The sequence below is a fragment of the Daktulosphaira vitifoliae genome, unplaced genomic scaffold, assembly GCF_025091365.1.
Source record: "Daktulosphaira vitifoliae isolate Bord-2020 unplaced genomic scaffold, ASM2509136v1 Scaffold_1, whole genome shotgun sequence".
NCBI lineage: Eukaryota > Metazoa > Arthropoda > Insecta > Hemiptera > Phylloxeridae > Daktulosphaira > Daktulosphaira vitifoliae.
Genome location: NW_026099572.1, coordinates 39,750,122 through 39,770,834, shown reverse-complemented (window position 1 = coordinate 39,770,834; position 20,713 = coordinate 39,750,122). Strand labels below are relative to the sequence as shown.

Below are 20,713 nucleotides of genomic sequence, written 5' to 3'. Positions count from 1 at the left end.
TCCTTTAAAGGTGTCTGGAGGTAACAACAGTTTTTATGAACCCTTAAAAGAATTAGTTTTTCACAGAGTTCTAGTTCTCTAAAACAAATACTTTGAGGTTATGGAAAAGTTCTCATTTCTTTATCTTTTTCGTTAGAAATGATTTTGAACCGGTTCTTAAAGGTTCTTTTTTTAAAGGTTTCCACTCTTGTCAGGAGATTTATAGGGTACTAGAGCGGGCGCAACTCCTCCTCTTCTATTACGACTTTTTACTCAAAATGGTACTTTTAATAGTATTTTGACGCAAAAAAAGTAAAAAATTATTTAAACACATCATCTTAAAAAAATTAAGAATTAATGTTTCGTACAAAAACATCTCTATTGTAGTCTATAATCATACTAAGTAAAAAATAATCGTACTCCCCCACAAAGATGTATCATTTAACAGCACTATCTTTGATAGACATTTTAATAAGGTTTGTTTCTTATTTTTTGACGCGGAGTGCAGAGGTGTTTGAAAAAGAGTGGGAATTAACGTTGCACGATGATACATGTTTCCAAGTGTCGTAAAGTATTTAGTATAGATTTTATTTTACAATTTATACTTAACATAGTATTTGTATAATAAATAACGTTTTTATAATAAATAATATTGTAATTAATATAATCAATTATAGGTGCCATTATGATAAAATTCAGATGAGGGGAAAACTTTTAGTCATCAATAATAAATTAATAATGATATTAAAAAAACCCAGCATAGTGGGGTCGCAGCACAGTGACGACATGGCATAGTTGGGTCCGTTATAAATGATATCTGACAGTGATTAAAATCACTATCATAAAAATCGCTTTAAAGCAAATCTGTAGATAGTGTTTAATTTAAAAAAATTGGTGGATTATTCCAAAAGCTACTTGATCTCCTATTTCCTTATTTATATTCTGATTACAAGTTTTATAATTTATAAGTGTAATATATGAATAAATATATATTTATAATATATAAATATATAAAGGGAAATGGTCCGATTTAAAAAAAAAATATGTCACATAAAAGAAGAATATAAATAATATTTATCATAATATAATTATAATGATTTTTCAAAAAGTTATAGCATTATAGAGTTAAGAATATAAAAAAGAATTTTTTTACTAAAATCGTATATTTTTTATTAACTTTGATGTCCGTTTTCATCATAAAAACCAAATCTAGTCCGAAATTTTTTTTTTCCATAATTAAGCACATTACATAAGCTTTAATTTAAGGTATATATAAAAGTGTCAGTATTTTCGAAACACTTTTAAAAGTTATTTTTTTGTGAAAAAGTTGTCATTTTAAATCCTTCCTGTGGGCATACCAGGTAAATACCTCATGTATTTATTAAAAAATAACTGTATTGATCCATACAATTTTCAACATGTGGTGGCAGTATTGAATAAAAAAAAATTTTAAAAATGTCGAAAAATAGCGATTTTTAAATATGTAATTTTTTGGAAACATCTCCCATTTACGAGGAATGAGGAAAATTTTTCAATTTTTGAGGATAATTTTGTCGACTAGATACGATTTGTGATCTTTTGATGTATCGTTGAGAGAAATCGGTTCGGTGAGAGCTGAGAAAAAGTGGTAACAGACACAAAAAAAAAAATTAAAAAATTAAATATAAAAACACATTAAAAACAACAAATTAATACCATCTCATCTTCGCATCGAATCTAAAATTTACTACGATGAGCAGGATTCGATCCTCGTACCCCAAGCGTGAAAGACACAAGAGTTATTAAGGCGGCGATCATAAATGCAAATTGATAATGACATTTTCACTATTAAAAACTCATGTCAATATCTTTTATCATAAATTATTCCAGTGAATAATATTGTTATCAATTAATTTTGCTGTATTTAATCAAGGTTATTAGACTTAATAACCTTGGTATGTAATAATTATAATTATAATTATACTTATTAACTAATCGTGTGTTTATAATCTTCAATCTTGATTTTATGAACACCGTCCAATAACGATCATGATACATAATATTGTTATGTTGGACATAGGTATTCATTATCAAATCCTATTTTAGATTAAAAATAATGTATACATTATTTTTTTTAATCAACTACTTTTTTTGAGGATCGCATTTTTCCAGAGAGGAAACATGTCTTCCCTTGCCGCTCTATTTAATACCTATGTAATTAACTATTGAACGATAAGATAGTAAATATGAAGTAAAAAAAAAAGATATCTGTGAAATATTTTTTTTACATTTGAACATATCTCAAATAACAGCGATAGATAGATAGTGATAGCAAGTAGATATATATGAAAAGAGTGAAGATTCTTAATTATTACTTAATTAGTGTATTTAATGAGTTAAAACTATTATTACCTAAATATTTCTTGGACAAAAAAGATAACGTCTAGTGACCAAGGTCGGTCATTCGATGTAGATATTAAATGAATAAATAATAGTCTTAAAGTTATAAATCAGTAACGGATATAGATTAAAAGAGAAGAGTTAAAGATATATAAAATGTTTATTAAATAAAAAGAATTAATTATTTTGACAAAGAGACGAAATGAACACTATAAAGACAAAATTGTTTTTAACTAGATTGTGCAAAAATACAGTAGGTTAAAAGTTGTAGAAACGAAGTAGAGGTTTGATTTTGTGAGTAGCGAAGCAAGTGAACTGTAAGGCCAAACAAGAAATGACCGACTAAAGAGTTAAGAGGGTTCTGATTCTTAGCCCTTTAATAGTTAATTATAAGGTGTAATGAAGTCTAATGTCCTTAATAATACTATGTAAACAGGGTATCTAATATTGTATTTCTATTTACTTAGAATAGGTTTTGTATATGCTATTCGGTAATTTTTATATTGAACTTTTTAAAATCTTTAGTTATGTAAACAATTATATATGTGTCGTTTCTAATATCTTATCGTGATCATGACCTAATTAGTAATATCGTTATTTTATTTGATGGTTGTATAAATAAAAAATAGAAAATTAGGCGTTCCTGTATTTTCAGTATATTTTACTTGGTCTAATCAATACAAGAATTACTGATTTTTTCTTAAGGGGAATATAACACAACGAGATTTTTACTAAAACTTTTTTAACCCGTCTCTTCTCAAAAATGTTTACCATTGTTACATTTTTTAACTGCCCTTAAAATTAATTTCAAAATTATTTGTTATATTTATGGCTGTTGTTGGAAAGGTGATTGAGACATACCATAGTAAGACGGTAGGGGTATGCATCGTTCCTGTGCGGCGTACAAGAGGCGAAAGTGGTGGCGGTCACTCGCCCCAAAGTACAAGCTACCGGAGTCCCTAACCAGCTGTCAGTCGGACGCGCGTCTTGGTGTGTGTCTAGTGTTTCTCCGTGTCGTGGGCAACGCTTGTTAAAATCGAACGCGACTGTATTCCGTTGTCCGTTACTATTTAACGTGTTTTGTATGCCTTTTCATTTAAAACTTCTTGTTCAGAAATATTTTGCATTTATTTTAGAACGAAGTAAGTAATTCTTTAAAATATTTTGTTCCATACTGATATTATATACTGATCCCATTAAATAATTTTGCCATTCTTTATCTTAAAGTTATGGAAATTACCATTTTATTAAAGTAATCACGAAAAGCTATTGTGCTTTCTGTTTTTTCTTGGCAAAATAATTTATTTTAGTCAATTATTGTTTTTAACTCAAAGCTCTTAATATGTTTTTATTTAAATAAAAATGAAAAATATATTTAAATCTGGCAATTTTTGCGAAGTTCGTCTGGGTCTAGAATTCGACACGATAGTATTCATATGGAGTAATTATTTTATTCAGTTCAATTATTATATTATATTAAACTATTATATATTATATAAGAACAGAATTACTTTTAATTTTAGGAAAATTTATTAATAATTTATTCATTTGTCAAATACTGGTAAATGATTGATTTATTTTAAAAATAATTTAGGTAAAACAACTTATATAATTGAGTTGTGATTATGATAGTGTTTTTATAAATATAATATTTTAAATTGAGTAAATTATGATGAGTATAAGTTGAATGTTACGCTCAAAATCATTATTGTACTTGAACATTTTAATATTCGCATCTCTATAATTATTATTACGCTACCTGTTTATAATTACTCCATAGCCTTGTATGTTTATGCGTTTTTTAATTGTAATCTTAATTTATGTATCCTGCATAAAAATGTGTTTTTTAAAAATCAGTTTTTCAATAAAAATACTATTCTTGCTGGGTTTATAATGAAAAAAAAAAACGCTTGAAATATTATGCCAGATATTTGTATGACCCACTGATTAATACTACGTTTTGTTATTTAAAAGAAATAATTATAACTAGAAAGATCATTTCAATAGAATAGTTTGCATTTAAATATCTATGAAAAATAATACCATGTATTGATAAATTTTAAATAAAAAATTTATAACTAATAATTTGATTTTTCATGAATAACAACTTTGATAATTTATTTTTTGAACTTGAACTATTAAAAGCGTAAGGAATCTAAAAAATAATTTTTTATATGTATGTAGTACCGCAGTACTACTATGATATTAATGATAGTTTGTGAAACAAATGTACTACAATTAAATTCATTTAATTATGCTTTTATATCAATTATGTAATTTAAGAGGTAATATATTTCGCTTGAATAAAGACATTTTTTTTGGTTTACTTATATTTACGATTAGCTTTCTGCTTAGATTTATTATTATTCTATTAATATCAATTGAATTGGGAAAATATATAGTGTTCTTTATTAAGTTAACTACTCCCTATTTTTCGTTAAATAATGATTTTTTCATAAAAATGTATAAATTGAAATTCATTTTCTTTTTATAGATTATAAATTATAAATATTATAAATATCAAGTTTATTGTAGGTAAAAATTATTCCAAATGGTAGATTTTAGGGGTAACTTTTGAAAATTAAATGGTGTCTTATTATTACTTTCTACTATTAAAACAAGAATGAATAGGTTTACCTATATTTTTATCATGACATACAGATAAGAATTCTTCTATGTTTCATCTTATACATTTCAGTATTTAATTCTTATTAAAATAAACAAAATTTATTAACTATTTATAATATATTTATTATAGTATAAATTAAAATTAAATTTATAATTAGAATTTTTTAAATTTTGGTTTATGTTTGAATTTTATTTTATTCATGTATAGTTAAACTATACATTAACTATTAACTTTAAAACACTGTCATAAATTAGAAATCTTTATTACAATTGTAAAAAAATCTTAATTCTTATTTATTTTTCTGAACACATTAAAAATTGATAATTTTACCAAAGCCCAGTAATGATTATTGTTGCGCAAAAATTTCAATAGATGTCACGCTAAAAATTAAGTATTTATTTTAAGTGTCTCAGTTGATTAGTCATGTAAAATAACACTCGGGTCTCACGGTACAACAAACCTAGACCAAATTATAACCAAAAATTTTTTGTTACGCTTAATGTATTATATGTACAAAAAATATACCTTATTAGTTATATCACAATCGTTTAATATAATATATTGTTATTTGTAAAACCTAATCAAAGAATATATATATCTATTAGACTTGCATCTTTCAATTTATTATGACATAATTATTATTAGTATGTGTTATAAGTTGCTTTTTCATTCGAGTCATGTAATTTGTTTAATCTAAATTAATTTTATATCAAAAAATATTACTACAGGAAAAAGTAAATCATGCAGTTAAGTGTTTTTTGAGTTGCACACCGTTTTTTTTTTTTTTGTTTTACGCATTAGAATTATTCTTTTGTATTTAAAATAACAATAACAATAGATAACCTATTTCTATAGATTAAGCCGTTTTGTTTATAATCAAAACAAACAGTTGCGAATTTAAATAGGTTGTAGTGGCATACATGTAGAAGTTCCTTTTCAATTTATCAGATCGGAAGATTTTAGAAGTTGTATCTTTACATTACCTATATACTTCCCAAGATGAATCAGTCTAAAGTATCACACAGTTGGTGGTGTTATCACGTTCTGTAGCTGCCTTGGGTTGTAATGTCGTTTTGAGATACGGCCTCTTCAACTCGAGGACAAGGTTGAGAAGGCCTTCGCTCTCAGAAACGTGACCAGAAGCTTCATACTCTACGCTTAATAGTAAAAATAATAGCGTTTATTATAATATATTATCGCCAATAAATAATGCCCAATGATTATAATATTACTAATAGTAATCCTTATGTAATGTAACATCGACGTAAAAAAAGTAAACTAATACGACTATTCAACACATCATAACTATGAAAACAATAGTGCAATAATTAAACTTAGTATTGGCTGCAGCGGTACATTTGCATGAGAACTAAATACCTACTGGCGAGGTCAATGTTTTGGATGGATTGTCGAATGACCGGAAAAAATTAAAAGATTATGTTTAAGCAGTGAGAAATAATCATCTGTGATGACCAGCAGACACCTTGTAGTTAAATTCCGGTTTCTACACTTTGGATTGGACACGAATTAATCATAATATTGCATTATTAATAACGAAATCTGTGGATCAATAGCCTTTAGTATGAATTATAAGCATATAGATGCTACTAAAAGTAATGATATTATGATAGGTCTTTAAATAAAATAAAAAAACATGTTTAAGCTTCAATTATGATAATAAAAAAGACAAAACAAAATGTTGTATATTGCTGCTTATAGAAAGATTTGTGGTATCTATTAAGCATAATTATATACAAGTTTAAAAATTAATTCATCAATACATAGCAAATTAGTTCTTAATACTAAGACAAATATTGAAAAAAAATAGAATGTTATTATCCTTACTTTTAAATTTCAACCGAATTGGCATGAACATAGTTATTTATGAAACATAAAAACTTTGACAGGTTATACATATTTCTTAATTTTTTTTTATAACTTCAAAATTAAAATTCATCGATTTTTATTAACGATTTAACAATATTTCAGTATTGAAATTTACCAAAAATAATGGAAGCTAAATATACATTTGTATAAAAAAAATTTGACTTCTATTTTCTTTTTACTATATCAACAAAGGAAAATTTTAGTAAATATGTATTAATCATGTTAAATTTCTATAGTGTATATTATTAATATTATTAATTATTACATATAATTAAATGTAATTTTGAACCGTGAGGCCCGAAACAACTGCCCTTACTCCCCTCCTCTCGTATCTCCCCTGACCAAAAATACTGACTGTGATTAAATTACTATTATATATAATTTTTATTGAATGCGCACGGAGATAACTCGACTATTCACGACTTCCTTAATTATTTAGAAATTAAGAACAAATAAAAATATGTGTAAAAAAAATTAATTAAAAATAAATCAAAATTATTTTTTTCTTCATTATCCCAAAAATTCCCAAATAGATAGTTGTCAAGACAATTTTTTGATAGCAGAAAATAAGACAAACTTTAATAAGGGGTACATTAAATTTACTATACAAATTGGTAAAATATAATTTTTGCACTGTGCCTGTAACATCTTTATGGTTTAGTCGTAAAGTATAGAAGGAAACCTTAAAAATAAAGGACTATGTTATTCTATTAGCTACTGATGACTGTTATGGTTAAAAAAATCGATTCCTAATATTATTTCGGATTGCCCCTTTAGAAATGAGTAAAACATTTTTAAGCCATATCTTCAAATATTGCGTATGAAAAAATATACAGTTTGACTCGAAATGATATGCGCCATCACTCCGTTTAATTAAATTAAATTTTTAATATTTAGTTACTAAAATATCTACTTCGTAATTATTTTTTGTAGTATAAGGTACATTTAAATTGACATGTAAAGATGTCTATATTACAGTATTATTGAAATAAATTGCGTGGATCAGGATAAAAATTATTGTAATACAATTTACGTCATTTTTTCACCAGCGTGAGATGCTAATTTAACAAAAAAAAATATTTAAAGGATACAAAATATCTTTAAGATTTTCAAATAAGATTTAAAACATTTATAAAAATTAATTTAAAAAATGACTTCATAGCGTTTAATATATAAAATTGTTATTTTTCTAACAATTGTATTTTTTAACTGGATCTTTGATATTTACTGAAAACGTGCTTTATCGTTTAATGTTTCTGTAGAAGAAAAAAACTTTTTCAATGCACCTTTTTTCATCGCAAAGATTAAGAAGTGATAAAAATAATGTACGCAGGTGGCTAGTTTCTTACTGAATATTTTACTTAATGCTTTTATTATTCATTAAATACATATATTTAAAGTTAATTTTGCTATGTATGTTATTTTTTTACTTTAAATAGATATTCAAGTGTAAAAAACACCTCTTAAATGTTGTTTTGTACAAAAGTGACGAAGCTTTATTATAATTTTAGCTATACATATTATATATTCGTGTAACATTAGCAGTATTAACTGCATTATGTCAGCGTACTTAATAGAATTTCATGTTAAAATTTTGTTATAAAAACATTTTTAGTTATGCGGGAATTTAGAGCATAGCAATTTTACAACCTACCCTAAAACTGTAAATTATTTATTATTGTCATATCTTTTTGATAAATTATTAAAGAACTGTCATCTTCTTACCTACAACTTTTTTAAAAGGGTGAACACTGATAGTTTAAATATTAAGATTATTTCGTAACGGTAATTTTTTAATTAATTTTATCACAAAAAGTGTTTTACAATTTTAAAATCACAGAGGCAATATTTTTTAATTATATGAAGTTACACAAAATGATAAATTATAATCGACAGTTAAAATATTTATTTTCATTTGAAGATTTTGAATTATTTCATAGTTAATTTTCATGTAAAATTAATAAGTCAGTTATTAACTTATACTTTTTTATAAATTTATTATTGAAGTTTATATGAAAGACTAAACAATAGAAACAGTTGTAATTAAAAGTTGATTTGGAACTAAGCCATGTGGTTTTATTGATTTTCTTTATGTTTTCACGCATCACAAACAACCCTAAGAAACAGAATTATATTAAATTCATTTTATTGCCAAAAAAAAAAATAAAAAATATATATATATATATATATAAGTTCATGTTTATATTCATAAACATAAGCCAATAAAAGACATTTAAACATTTATATACATATGAGTATTTAAAATGATAAAAAGATAATTTGTCCAAAAATTTCTGGTGAGCATTTAATATAATCAGATTAATATAAGAAGGTTTTATAATTATTTCTAAGGGAGGTATATTTTCTAAGTTTTGTGAATCATAATTTAAATACTGAGTAAATATTTTTTCAATTGAGGAATTTTTTTTTTTAGTCACCAAATTTTTTTTAGTAAGAAAAAAAACACCAAAAAATATGTAACACCCGTTTTTTTAAAGTTCTAATTATATTGATGATAAATGTTATGCTTTTAAAATTATCATCGAAATCTTTCGGATTCTAAGTTACATAACAAATATTTTTGTGTATGACTGCTCTTTTATATAAATATTAAAAGTCATAATAAATTACAATTGATTTTTATTGAGTTGGAAATTTTGGTTGTCACCTTTGGGCGACTCATCCTCCCATAGGATCACATTTAAATATAATTGTTATTTTCGACACACAAGTACATAAAAAATAGTTAATTTAAATGATTTTCGTAATTTTTTTTTTTATCACAAAAACAGTATACAAGGTTAAAAAAGAGTGCATTATTTTTGGCTATCAAATATAATTGAAAAGAAAATAATAAGAAAACATTCATAATTATTAATATTTTAGTATTTTGTTTGAATCGTGGTCTGAATGATAATATAACACAAACGTAGCAATAATAAATTAGGTGTGGAGTTTTCTAAGACTTGAGGTCAACTAAACGTCTTTTCAAAACTAATGGGCTTTTATTAAATTGTGAATCACCTTAAAGCTACCTCAAAGTGACTAGTCGTGACCGCTAACCTTCTGTTATAGTTACAATTAATTCTTAGCTATTGTACGGAAGAATGAAAAATAGCTTTTGTACTAATGCCAACAACGAAACATTTTTGCCAATTTGGTGTTTTAGATATTTACAATGTAATATAAGAAAAAATACATTCATTGAGATGGTAAAATGTATGAAGTATTAAGTAATTTTTAAGTTATATATTACATAGATAGACATTATATAGACTATATAAAATAATACTTAAATATTTTTAAAAATTTTATGAATTCCTGTGATTATGTTATAACAAATATTTTTAAGATTTATATTTAAAGATAAAATTAGTGTTCGTTAGAAGTAACTTTCATAAGTCTACAAAAAAATTTTTTTTAATTCTTATTTAATGAATATTTAAAAATTTTCTTACCTCAAAAAAAAAAAAGTGGATGTAGAATGTTTTACTTTTGGAGTAATGAATATTTTTGATGAAATCCAAATTAAAAGAAGGTTAATGAATTTTTTTTTTAATATTATGTCATTTAAAATAAGAATTGAAACTCTCAATTAAAGTTTAAAAATTCAAGAATTGTTTTAGTCATCTTTATTTTTACTAAGTTTTGGACTATATAGCCTATATTAAAATAAACCATTATAGTTTGTACTAATATATTTTAAATTCATATAAGTTGAAATTAGACTATAGGTGTATTACATTTTTTAAACGTTAGCTAGTTGTTCTAATAAAAAAGTAAAATTTAAATTAGTAGTAATCTTCAATGTATTTTAAATTATATTTCCGTTGTTTTCTGAAATTCAAATGCTGTGTTATAAGATAAAATCCACTTGTTATTAATATAATATGGTTAATGTCCTCAAACTTATTATAATAATAAGACAAATCACATTTGTAATTGATTGGTAAATGATTAAAATTTTCATTTGAAATTTATTTATGATATTGAGTTAACAAGTAATAAGTTTTAACGTAGTAAGGGTGTACAAAAAAAAAACATCTAAAATAGTAAATTATTTCTCTGTGTTTAGGAGTTATAAATTACCTTGTGTTAATATTTCAAAAAGTGTTATACATAACAACGCTCATTAAAAACCTTGTGAAAATATACATAAAAATACTTGAGATGAAAAATACTCATTTTATTTGACTGAAACTTAAATGATCATTTTACGCAAATACATTTTCCAAAAGAATATTTTATAAATTTAATTTAAAAAATATTATAAAAAAGTATGATTTAACTAATAATAAATTGTTACATTATTTAAGATATATTATATAACATATAATATACATTGTAGTCTGTTAATAGTAAATAGTTTGTTGATAGTAATTGATACTTAACACTGTCATGGGCGCAACTAAAAGTAAGTAGTTTGTGTCTACTGGGGCTGAAGTCCCATCATATTTTGAGATCTATTTAATGTCACACAAAATCCAGGTATGCAACGTTAAGCAAAAAAAAAAATGGACGTTATATACTATTTTTTTTGCAAATGAACAGCTTGACTTTATTAATGAGGCAAAGAACTTCAAGAATTTGCATATTTTTGCGTATACATAAAAATAGATTACCTAGACACAAATTGTTTCATTCTACAACAAATTCAAATAGTAAATGTTATATTTAATATTTTTATATGTTCAATTTTTTTTACTTTAAAGGGTTGTTTGACATATTTTATGTTTTTAAAATATTATTTACAAAATTATTTTATTTTTTTCCAAGTAGCATATTAAAAAATACCTTCACAGCTTCCCACCAAAGCTGAAAAATGTTAAAGAATATATGTGCATAAATTGTGTATATTTATTTAGAGTTTTAATTTCTCTACCTTACTTATTTATTTTCGTTATCACAATAAAATCAACTAATCACGACCTCGGTTCTAAGTTATGCGTCTAACGAACAACATTATATGTAAAACTCATCTATTTTGTCCCACTCTCGTATTTATGTTTATCCTGTAACACACTATTTTAAACATATTTTAAGTTAAATATTGTCTATTTATTTTTCATTGAAAGTTACTAAAGGTATCTCAAATATAGTTTAAACACAATATAACACAACCATAATAGAATGGAACCAAAATGGATACTTATTATTTATAAGTATCCATTTATAAAATTTACCAAAATGTCAAGGGGGCTAATTTTAAGCTTAAGGAAACTAACACCTTAAGCTCCTACATAGTTACGCCAATGAACGCAGTGCATTTTATTAGAAATTATTATATTAAGAAATAATGTTGGTCAATTACTTATTTCACTGTGAGTACTCTAATGTAGTATATCAAAATTTACCATACTAACGCATTTAATGAAATAATCATTTTCTGTTATTGATAAAAAGTATTATTTAGTATTATACATTCAATTTTGTAGATACGACATAAATGCTATTTCATGGTAAATGAATTGTGCATTTTTACCATAAGAAAACACGTATAAGCAAATATCTACACTAAACTACTTGCAGTGCGATATAATAGCTTACTGAATTTTTTATTAAAAAAATTAATATTTTCAGCTTAATACTATATTTATTGTTTTGATTTATTTTATCATACTAAAATCTTTCGTTAATAATTAAATTTAAGGTTTTTTTTTTAATGTGGGAAATAAATGTATTGTGTAAACTCATATTGTGTTGTAATGTGAGTACTATAAAGAAAGATCACTAAGTATAACTTTTATTTCATATTGCCTATGTTTGTTTTATTACGTAGTCCTTGAATTGATAATTTGTAGGTTAATAGTTGAACTTCAGCTTTAAAGTTAACATCCTGATTATGGTTGTCCCTTCTTCAAGGAAGTCAAATTGAGTCGCCTAATATAATTAGCAAGCTTTAAAACTTTAAAGAATTTATTCTAAATGAAAAAAACATTTCAAGTAATCTTTTTTTTGCAAACAAAAATCATTGTAAATGAAATAGCTAATTGCAGTGTTGGCGTTTTGCAGGGCCTCTTTACTAAGAGGGAGGGGATTGAAGTGATTACATGATAAAGGTACAATTTTTTTTGTTTGGATGGATAGTAAACATTTTTCTTATATATACCCTCCCAAAAACAAAACCTTAACTATGTCATTGCTATGTACGAGGCTCCGCCTTTGCATCGACACTGCGCAATTGGACAAATTCCTAAAGTAGACGAAGTAGCAAGTCAAATAGGACAAGAACAATAAGGCATGTACATAGGCGCCTATCTGATAAAATCCATGAAGCATAAATTTTATTTTTCAGTTATGTAAAATTTTTTAAAAATATACTTAAAAAAAAAAATAAATAAAAAGTTCCTGCAATGTAAAATATCATGTATAATATCATATACTTTAAATTTAAAAGACAACATATAATAGTATTGGTTTTATTTTAATTAAAACTAATATATACAAAACTAAAAAAAAATACTTTTTGGAGAATTGCATTTTTTCCAGGGAGGGCATATCCCCTATTGTACATTTCAATGGGCAACCATAGACTTGTAACTAAGTTTCTGGTTACTATTGGTATCATTACGAAGTATTTGAATCACGTTTTTTAAACTTTTGTAAAATACAAAAATGTCGATAAAACTTTTTAGTTTTTAATAACATTAATTAATCTTAATACAAAAAATTATAAGGCACTTTTGTTTTTAATAAATTAAGTATTATTTTACATCATAAAGTGATTTACATAATAGGTATTGTCCTTATATTTTTATTTAATAGTGTAGTGCATAAATTATCTTTTTTGTTTTAAGTATAAGTTCATGTATTAAGTTTATTAACAACTATAAAGGAAAATTACTTTTCTGAGTTTTTAGTTCTAATTCGACGCTTAAAACGTTATTACAATTATTTTTTTGTCCTCTTAAAGATCGTAGTCGTACTCATGGAGTGGTACCAAATTTCCATTGACTTAAGACGAAGACGAAGACGATAATTATAACTTATTTTCGAGTGTTGATTAATTTGCTATGATCTCTTTATAAGTGAAGTTTTTTTAAAGGCAATTTTTTGAGAATGATTATCTAAGGCTAGTATGTGTATACACGTTTTTACTAGTAATGCCATCACGACATAAAGCAGTAATCAGCGTAGATGAACCGTTACAAACCGGTTATTAAATATATCGACAAGGCCACACTTATACAATACTTAGGGTCATCATCACGTACAGCTGAACCGGTTGAGATTGGCTGACTTCCTATGCCAATAGTGGCGTAAAATATCGTTGATGTTCGCAAAGTTAATTTATTTAGTTGTAAATAAACATTATTATGTTAATTTTTGATTACTTAATCAATTATTTTGGTTAATTATACACCAGCTATTTAAAATACAACTAACGACTCCTACTCTTAGATGTATAATTATAATTCTGTGATGTTATGACCAAATAAAAAAATATGTAATTTAACGGTACAGTAAATCTTTAAACTAATAAATTTTTAGTCATTAAATAATGATCTAGGTGACGAAAAATTCAAGATATAGTAAAAACAGTTATTGTATTTTCAAGTTCAATGATTTACAGTTATTTTAGCTTATAATTGAATTAATCATAATTGTTTTATAAAATTCAACTATAATCTGTCAATTGACATTTTAATTTTAGTCTATTTTTCTTATTCCAAGGTCAGTTTTACTAAGTTTCTTATATAAACGCATCGAAGACTAAGGTCAAATTTAAACATATGAACTATACTTAAAATCAGCCTAAAGGAACTTTCAAACGAACACTGAATCATAAATACCTATAATTTTATAAAAGTTAAGGTTATTTTTTTTAATTTATGAGATAGGTTGGGTTTGTCAAAAATATAAAGCAAATATTCTGCTTAATTATAAAAAAAAAAATTAATTTCGAAAATCAGTATATTATTGATAAAGTAGTTTAAAATGTGCGAATAATAACTGTAGACTTTATCCTAATCTAATGTTATTGTTTTAGTTAATAAACTTGTACATAGATTTAATAGTGCATGTTATACACGTTCAAAGTTATGACGCCTACCTCAAACTTATCGTTTAAAAAAGTGTAAGGTCAATAATTCAAGATCAATATAAGAAAACTAAAAATATTATTTTGCTTTAAATATATAAACCTGTAATCTAAATATTTAACTATTATTATAACTGTAAAAGAAAGTTTGATTCCAACAAACGATTTTTGTTCACTTTTTATAGCAATATTTAATGTAAATTTAAATAAAAAAAAAATTAGGAAATTTCAGAAAGAGTTTTAAGTACTTAGTTTTCGCTATTTTCATACATACGACGATCACATTATTTTTATTGTGTCAAGGTCAATATTTTACTCTTAAGTGTCATTTGTCTTTATGTTGCTATCACCCACTACAAAAACTGTATTGTACAAAAAAATGATACACTTTTTTTTCTTTAATTTGGTTTGTTTGAGTCATCATTGGCAAAGCGCTTTATTTTCCGAGGTTAAAAAACAATTGACATTAAGTATATTCAAAGAATTTGTTTGTATATTTTAAAAAGTAATTTATCTATTCAAATGGTTTAAAAAGCTTTACAATGTACAGATTACGTTTATAAAATTTCAAACTATTCGTATCGTATTATTAAGTAAAAACATTAAAATTCTTTGTTAAAATTTTCATTCAGAAAAGTGACAAAAAATTTTGGATCACATCCAGAATTTTTTGTATCAATTATGAGCAAAAATACAAATTACATATTATTTGTAATTTCGTACAATGAACACACATTATGGTATTTTATACGATAGGAAGAATTAATTATTTCAAAACAGTCTAATGATTAGTGTACATAAATGTATTTTGTACAATAAAGTTTTTATATTGGGTATTCATTAATCGAGGGAAACTGGCTCTATTGTTTATTTCAATTGACTTGCTTTCTTACTCTTTGAATATTCTGTATAAATTCTTATAAATCATTATAATGTTTAGTATTAATGAAATTTGAAAATATTAGAAATGGCTTTCATAGATTATGAATATGCGAATATATTGTCTATTGGTGTTGATCATTAATTAATAATAAAATATCTTTTAATATATTTTTTGTCGTTAGTATATAACATTTTCTCCTTTTAAATGACAATGCTACATATATTTTTTATTAGATATTTAATGTAGTAGCATTGATGTTAATATTAATTTAGTATAAGCAGCTATTGGAAATTTCTCATGATTATTGTTGCATAATAGATTAAAAAAATTAAAAATAAAATATTTTCTTAAAAAAAAAGTTATTCGACATATTGCAACTTTATTAGTTAAAAATTTATCTTTGAAAAATCTTATAGCTGAATAAAGTATTGTTACACCAAAAATCATCTCTAAACTTCTTTATCACGTGGTTTTATTGAATTCAATATAAAAATTCTAATAATAATAAAAATATATAATTTTATTTGGTGTTTTTTTTAAAACAATTTTCCATGAAACCGAGTTCTTCATATGTAATGCAAACTAAACGGACTAATATATTGATATGCGCAACATATAAAGTAGTAACTCACTTTAAACTTTTCACAAGATCAAAATTAAAATGTATTCTCTGATTACACCCTATGCGTTTATAAATTTTCTAAGTAGTTTAATTCCAATTTAAACCAAACTTTTGATACTTTTAAAAATAAAATAAGTAGTTTTAGCACCCCTAAGAATTTGTATGCTAAGAATACAAAATATAGGTACTGTTTGAGAATTGAATATTATTTTAAATATTTTTTTAATTAAAAAAGTTATTAAATTTATCAAATATTACCATAATCCTGTCACCACGATAAGATAACATAAAATTTGTATAATGTGATATTTATAGTTAATTGCGGTTGGTTTTATGTTTTTCTCATTGTCACCAAAGTATCTTATTGTTAACCACCCACTTGTGTACCATGTGAACTAGTCAAACGGTTGTTAGATGATATATATTGATTGACAACTGATAAAAAACTATTTTTAACTTAAAATTAAAATTACTTTTATAGTTGGTAATAAAATCTAGGCATATTTTATAGTTATTAACAACGTCTACATAACTAAATACTTAGAGCTGTCCTGAGGCCAAAAATGTGGGGTGAATAATTACCCACTAAAATGATAAAATTTTGCCAAGTAAGGGGTGTGACACCTCCCACAGCCTATCACGGGACGACCTTTTTAATACCACTAGTCATCCTTTTAATAATATATAAATCGGATAAGCATCATGAAAGGTAGAATGTATTCGCGAGTGGCTCCTGTAGGTAACTCTTGCCCCTCTAAAATGTTGCCAAACTTCCGCCTATGATAGTCATAGTACGAAGAATTTTTGTGTCAGTACAAGTGTCTAATTGTACTACAGAGATATCGTTTTCATGCCTCAAACGCGTAAAAATTTATACAAGATTTATTAGTGGCGTAGTGATGGTTAAACAATCTAGCAGTGCTCTCAATGAAGAATGTCATGTTAATGAATTAAATTATGAAGATTTAATTGACTCATTTGTGAGGAACAAATGACGACGTAAATCAATTCTCTAATTAGTAAATATAATTGTTTATTACTTAAATGTTTTATTATTTATAGTATTTTGTTGAATATTATATTTCAACTATTTTTATAAGCCCCTAGTATTATTTTTGATTATTTAATGAAAATATATATGATGGAAATAATTTGTTTAAATTCGATTATTTTGTGATCATAACGCAAAAACATTTAATGTGGGTTTTCATATGAAGGGCAGTAATTCTCAAAGTGGCCACATGCGAAAAAATATGTAAGTACGCCCCTGTTCGTTGGACTTATACCCAAGAGACCTACTCGTTTAGACTCCATGAATTGAGTTCACCAAATTCTAATTCCAAGAATGCCTGTTTATATTATAATACGAACTACTATAAAGATATAAGACGTGTAATAACTGACCATTTATTTTTCTTTGTGATTTTTCGAATAAAATATGAAAATGTACCTTTGTATTTCCAATTACTCGGAATATTAATATTATAATACACATTTGTGTATACGCATACATATAAGTAGGTGAGTTACGTATCAAATATATAGTCTTAAAATTGTATTTATAGTTTTATTATAATCTGGGAAAAATAAATATTATAATTAAATTTTCCAAAAGAGAGTTAATCAAGTTTTTTGATTGATTTTCATTTTATTTGAGTTATAATTGCGTAGCATTGTAATATATAAAACAAATTTATAAGAAATACTTATCACCTACAAAATATTTAACATTTTTATAAAGCAAAAGTATATGTGCATAAAATAAATTTTTAATAAAATTTAACACTTTATTTTTATTTTCACTTTTCAGAGTCGGATGTCATGCTTGTATTGAGTACAAAAGGTTGATCATTTCCGACGGCTAATGACTGATTTCTTAATGATTCGAAACGTTTTTTAGCGTGTCGTGATTTCCGCCACTTTCAAAGACAGTCGTTATTAAAAATTCTTCTGACACTTGTTATTCATTATAAATGTTTCTATTAACTTATTGTTTTATCTTTACTTTTCAAAAAATAAAATTTTGAAGTATTAATAGTCGGTAATGAAGCTATTCAGTTCTTCTGTACTTGTGTATCGTTTGTATCAATCGTGTAGCGTTGTTTGATACAGTTCTGTCATAAGTTCAGCAAAATTCGGCTATGATTTACTTACAGCTATATACATGGGCGTCCACAGCAGGCAAAGAAAGGCAATTTCCGCTCTTAATTTTTTGCTTAGTTAAATTGTACAATCGTGTATTACATTTTTTTTTAAATATATAAAAAAAATCCTGGGGCACTTTATTTAAGTGTTAAATGAGATGTTTAATAAATTTTTTCTAATAAAAATTATGTGATAAATTTGAAGAATCTTGAAAATAATATGTTATTATTTTTTTAAAGATACATACTATTATTATTAACTATATGTATATAATTATCTATAGGGTGTTTAATATGTAAGGAAACAGGTCAATTGCTACAATCAATGAGAACAATAGAATCACGTTTCCTTACTTACTGAACACTCTATATATACTGGTTTCTGAACCTGTTCACATATCTTTAATAACTTTTGATTCGGCAAATGTTTTGCATTACTTTTTTTAAAAATAATTTTTAGTTTTGGACTAAAGTAAAAGCATACTTTTATTATTTTATTATTCTTCTACTACTACATTTAAAACATAATTTTAATTATTATTTATTTTTAATAAAAAAAAAAAAAATACTATTTTCTAATTTTTTTAATATTTTGAAATAATTATTTTTCGATTCTGTTCTTACAAAAAATATATATAGGTCGATACAATTTTAGAATATGTATTTATTAAGTTACATGAGCGGAGTATACATTATAAATATACAACCGTACGAACTGTACCCAGCCGCGCTACAAACCCCCCAAACAATTTATTAAAATGCTTGTAACTCAATAAGTAATTATTTTAAAGTTGTTGTCGACCCATACAATTTTTTTATAAGAACAAGGTTAAAGCTATTTTAAAATTTCAAAAAAATTAAAAATAATATTTTTTTTTTATTAGAGATAAATTAAAAAATTATCTATTAAACGTAGTCTAAAAGTGTAAAATTATTAAAAAAAAAAGTAACGCAAAATATTCGTTGGATGAAAAATTATTTAAGATATCAAAACTTGCTGAGATACTATATACATTATTTCCTTTATTTTATATTTATATCTAAAAAATCATTTAACTTTTGTATAAATTAAAATATTTATATTATAAAAATCACACAACATAGCAATGATAATACTCTTTTTGGCGAAATATTCATCATGAACATTAAAAAACTTTAAGAATATAAGTTTTTTTTATTGTGATATTCTATATGTCACAATAAAAAAATTCAGTTATTATATATTATATTTTATATTATACATTAGATCGTAGTATATATATTTAAACGATTTTATGGCCAATTAAGTTACCTGATTTTACATATTTCCAGACGGGTGATTAGTCCTTAACATAATATGTAATATTTTTATATGAAGTATACATTTTTTAGCTTCGATGCGAAGCTGAGAAGGTATTGGTTTTACTATGATGTGTTTTTTTTTTGCGTCTGTTACCACTTTTTCTCAGCTCTCATCGAACGGATTTCTTTCAACGATACGTCAAAAGATCACAAATCGTATCTAGTCAAAGACATTACCCTTAAAAATTGAAAAAAATTCCCTCGTTCCCCGTAAAACATGCTTTATCTTAATCAAGATATTAATAAGGAACTAGCAGATCATGTAGCTTTTGGAATAATACACCAATTTTTTTAAAATTAAACACAATCTAAAGATTTGCATCGAAGCGTTTATTTTTGATAGTGATTTTAATCACTGTCAGATATCATTATACTTGATCCAACTATACCACGGCACCACTGTGCCGCAACCCCCCTGTGCTGGGTTTCTTTTTTTAAATTCTGTCTTATGTGATTTCTAAGAACAGAGTAAAAAACTATTAAATTATTCAAGATATCGAACTTATTACTTGAAAAATATTTTTCCCTCTATCATGTTAACCCTTTTAGGTCCAATATTGCCTTTAATATTCCATTACAATCCATTATTTGACTTTGTTGAAATTCATTAAAATAATAATGTAGTAAAATAATACCCTCAATTACAAAATTTAAGATTTTCTCGTTTGTTGAGTAATTAAGCTTTACATTCGTTTTCATTATCCCAAATGCTCTTGTTAAAAATCTTAAAATCTTATTAACAGCTTCAATTAACTCGGAAATTCGTTCGATATTTTAGCAAGTCGCTTAATTAAAAAAAAGTATATTA

The 20,713-nt window shown here is 24.9% G+C and overlaps 1 protein-coding gene across 4 annotated transcripts in view; it reads left to right on the top strand.

Moving 5' to 3' along the window:
• Positions 1 to 3,318: 3,318 nt before the first annotated feature.
• Positions 3,319 to 20,713, top strand: part of LOC126898972 (Ig-like and fibronectin type-III domain-containing protein 2) — a 60,257-nt gene continuing 42,862 nt past the window's right edge. The window contains exon 1 of one of the 4 annotated variants that reach the window (XM_050673440.1): positions 3,319 to 3,500. In XM_050673440.1, the coding sequence (XP_050529397.1) occupies positions 3,443 to 3,500 (58 nt within the window). In that variant the 5' untranslated portion in view covers positions 3,319 to 3,442. The remainder of the gene's footprint in view (positions 3,501 to 20,713) is intronic. The other 3 variants (XM_050673446.1, XM_050673414.1, XM_050673423.1) reach the window with 3 other exon arrangements.